The 4,090-nt window shown below is 62.4% G+C and overlaps 1 protein-coding gene across 1 annotated transcript; it reads right to left on the minus strand.

Annotated features, from left to right (window-relative positions):
* Window positions 1-2,381: 2,381 nt before the first annotated feature.
* Window positions 2,382-3,329, minus strand: LOC112124101 (olfactory receptor 1E5-like). The gene has a single exon (XM_024222645.2). The coding sequence runs from the start codon at window positions 3,327-3,329 to the stop codon at window positions 2,382-2,384; it is 948 nt and encodes a 315-aa protein (XP_024078413.2).
* Window positions 3,330-4,090: the final 761 nt, after the last annotated feature.

The following is a 4,090-nucleotide window of genomic DNA, read 5'->3' on the forward strand; positions in this document are numbered from 1 at the left end:
TCCCCAGAACTGGGCCCAGGATTCCAGGATGGGTCTCTGCGATTCCGGAAACCAAGGGAAATCGCCTCCATGAGGGTGTTGGGGTCTGGGCAGCGCCCGGCACGATGGGGCCCTGATCTCGATGGGGATCTGGGAGATAGACAGACAGGCCGGCGTAGAAGGACATCGGAGGGTGAATCGTCACTGCACGGACACGTAGTGAGAGGCAGCGAAGGGGAGCTAGGTGGGAGGGGAAACTGAGGCAAGGGCCGGCCAGCGGGTTGCGTGTCATGGCTAGGAATGGCTCGGGGCCCTTTGGCTGGGTTTTCCCGCCACGGCTCAACATTTCAAACCCGAGACCCGTCGGCAGGTCGGGACTGGAAGGGGTGGGGGTGGGGGGTCAGCACACGGTTTTGCTCGAGCTCCCTGATGGGAGAGGCTAAGACGGGATTTCGGTGATGGGGAGGAACATGGGGGAGACTGCAAAGATCCGGGGCTGTCCCAGACGCCAGCCGGCATGTGCAGGAGGGAGGGAGATAAAATGGGCCCCCTCCACTGTCCAGTGCTCCTCTGGACCCAGAGCTGCACAGGGGAGACCCCGAAACAGGACCGAGGTGACGCCTCAGCTCTGCCCTTCCACGTCCCTTCCCTTCAATTTCCATTTAGCTCATCCCCTCCTGTGGGTCCCTCAGGCTGTCTCCTCCCTTCGTGGGCCATGGGAGACCAACCCTCAGCCTACGCATCATCCTGGCAGCTTGGCAGTAAGCCCATGACCAGGATCCACTCTCATGCTTCAGGGCAGTGCAGCGGTCAGGAAGGATTCATTTTCCCCCGGGGCATGTGACTCAGGGACTTCTAGGATCCCAGCTGAATCCCAATCAAATCACCTCTCTGCTCCTACTCACGATTCCCTTATTTATACATCCCATTGGTGCTGACTTTTAGTTTTGCCTGGGGGGGATGCTCCACCCCTGAGGCCCCGTCCTCAGTCCCCGCCCCCTTCCCGGAGCCCCACCCTCGTTCCGCCTCTTTCTGCCCCCACTCCGCGCCCTCCCCGAGTCCCCCGCCTGCCCACAGTTAGCTCCTCTCCGCCCTCCCCCCCAGTTTTTATTGATGTACATTTCCACCGCTGTGGGAAATTGACTGGGGGTGTCCAAATGATGCAGGGGGGGGGGGAGGGGTCAGACAATAATTAGTTAACGACAGGAGAGGCTGAGATTCCGAAAGATCAAAGTTTATCGTTGTCAAATCACACACCGTCCACCTCACGTGTCAAGCCAGACAAAGGACTAGCCTGAAATCGAACCCTGAAAGGGTCCCGGGTCACTTCGCCCCGCTGTCAATTTTCCTCGTTAGCGCCAGTGAGCAATTAAAAAAGCGAATCCTTCCTAGCCCGGCTGTACTGTTAAGAACAGGATTCGGATCAAGGCAAATGGACTTTATTGACATGACACCTATTTACCTGACGGAAAGAAAAGCCGGTGACTGCAGAAATGGCACATTTCCAGGGGCGGCCAATCAACATTATTCAGGGTTTTCATCTCCGGGGCAACTGCGGCTTTTCGGCTGCGTTCGAAATACAAAATCAAGCTTCGGAACGTCAGAGTTTCCCACAGACCGGAACGGCGGGTTTTAGCCGCCCCAGGCGGACACGGAAAAGCCACAGATTCGAATGAGGAACAAAAGAAATTCCTTTGATTGTCACCGGCAGCCTGCGGAACTCTCTGCCACAAGACCTAAACCAGGAGTGGGGGCCCAGGCCGGCCAGAGTCAGACGAGCCCAGACTGCCCCCTGCGTGCTGACTTTGGGGGAACGCTACCGCGGTGGGCCAGGGAAACTCATAATCCCCACCAGAAGGCGCTTTGCGCTTTCCTCTGCCACCAGACACTTGAAGACGGGATACCGGGCTAGATGGGCCCATTGCTCTGTTCCACGGCAGCAGGGGGATAATACAGTGGGATGGGCCCCTGCTTCTCATCGGCGGCAGCAATTCAGCTGCTTCCATGTTCGGGGCCAGGAGTTGTGACTCCCAGCCCAGCCACTCTGACTCAGTAAACCCTGCTCCAGGCCCAGGGCCAGGGAGAGAACCCAGGAGTCCTGGCTCCCAACCCCCCCTGCTCTCACCACTAGATCCCACTCCCCTCCCAGAGCCAGGGAGAGAACCCAGGAGTTCTGGCTCCCAGCTCCCCCCCGCTCTAACCACTAGATCCCACTCCCCTCCCAGAGCCGGGGAGAGAACCCAGGAGTCCTGGCTCCCCGCCCTCCTGCTCTCACCACTAGACCCCACTCCCCTCCCAGGCATGAGGGACTGGACCAATCCTCCCACGTCCCCGCCGGCCACCTTATCCCCAAGCCCTCGCTGTCCCCGTGTCCTCGGCCCCCGGCTCTCCTCCCACCTGGGCTAGGCTCCCTGGGGCACCGGCCCCCTCCCCAGCACCCGCCGGAGAGCCCCCCTCATCTCCTGGTTGCGGAGGCTGTAGATGAAGGGGTTGAGGAGGGGGGTGACGGTGGAGTAGAGCAGGGTGGCCACCATGTCCCGCCAGGGGGCGTAGTGGCCGGCGGGCCGGAAGAAAAGCCCGATGACGGTGCCATAGAACAGGGCCACCGTGACCAGGTGGGCCCCGCAGGTGGAGAGGGCCCGGCGCCAGCCCCGGGCGACGGACAGCCGGGCCAGTGTGGCCACGATGCGCCCGTAGGAGCCAGCCACCAGGAGCAGCGGCCCCAGCACGGCCATGCTGCCCTCGGTCAAGATAGCGGCGTGGTTGGGCCTGGTGTCCCCGTCGGCCAGGGCCAGGAGCTGGCGCAGGTCGCAGAAGAAGTGACGGAGGTGGGGGCGGGCGGGGAAGGGCAGGCGGGCGAGGAGCAGCGTGTGCAGCAGGGCGTGGAGCTGGGCCAGCCCCCAGGAGATGCCCACCAGCCCCCAGCGGCGCCCGGGGCTCATCACGGCGGTGTAGCGGAGCGGGCGGCAGACGGCCAGGTAGCGGTCATAGGCCATGACGGCCAGCAGGAAGTTCTCCAGCACCCCGAAGGCGATGAAGACGTAGTTCTGGGCCAGGCAGGCGGCGTAAGGCACCGCCCAGCTCCCGAACGCCAGGGTCCCCAGCGCCGTGGGGGCCGCGGCCGAGGTGAAGCCCACGTCGGCCAGCGAGAGGTGGGCCAGGAAGAAGTACATGGGGGCCCGGCGCAGGCGGGGGTCCCGGCGGATCAGCAGGGACACCAGCAGGTTGCCCAGCAGGGTGGCCAGGTAAGCGCCCAGGAAGAGGGGGAAGAGCAGGCGGCGCGTGGCCGGGCGGGAGGCGAGGCCCAGCAGGACGAACTCGGAGACGCCGGTCCCATTCCCCGGCCCCATGGCCCTGCGGGGGGAAGAGCGGGGGACAGAGTTATGGGTCTGGCCCCTAATGCCCTGCCCATGGGCTCTCCAGCCTAGGGCTACCTGCCGGAGCCCATCCACCCCTTCTGGCGACTGATCCCCCCATCCGTCAATCCCCACATACCCCTTCCAGCTATCTGTCTGTCCCCCCATCTATCCATCCACAGGCCCCCCATCTATCTATTCCCACACATCCACCCCCCTGTCTGTCCATCCATCCACCCCCATCCACACCCTCTGTCTGTCCCCCCATCTATCCATCCTCATGCCCCCATCTATCTATTCCCACACCTCCCCTCTATCTATCCATCCACCCCCCACACACCCCTGTCTGTCCATCCATCCACCCCCTCTGTCTGTCCATCCACCCCTCTGTCTGTCCATCTATCCACCCCCCCACACCCATCTGTCCATCCATCCCAATCCACCCCTCTGTCTGTCCATCCATCCCTACACACCCCGTCTAGCTATCTGTCTGTCCCCCCATCTATCCATCCTCATGCCCCCATCTATCTATTCCCACACCTCCCCTCTATCTATCCATCCACCCCCCCCCACACCCCTGTCTGTCCCCCCATCTATCCATCCTCATGCCCCATCTATCTATTCCCACACCTCCCCTCTATCTATCCATCTACCCCCCCACACACCCCTGTCTGTCCATCCATCCACCCCCTCTGTCTGTCCATCCACCCTTCTGTCTGTCCATCTATCCACCCCCCCACACCCATCTGTCCATC

The sequence above is a fragment of the Terrapene carolina genome, unplaced genomic scaffold (genome assembly GCF_002925995.2).
Source record: "Terrapene carolina triunguis isolate 2854851 unplaced genomic scaffold, T_m_triunguis-2.0 Scaffold596, whole genome shotgun sequence".
NCBI lineage: Eukaryota > Metazoa > Chordata > Testudines > Emydidae > Terrapene > Terrapene triunguis.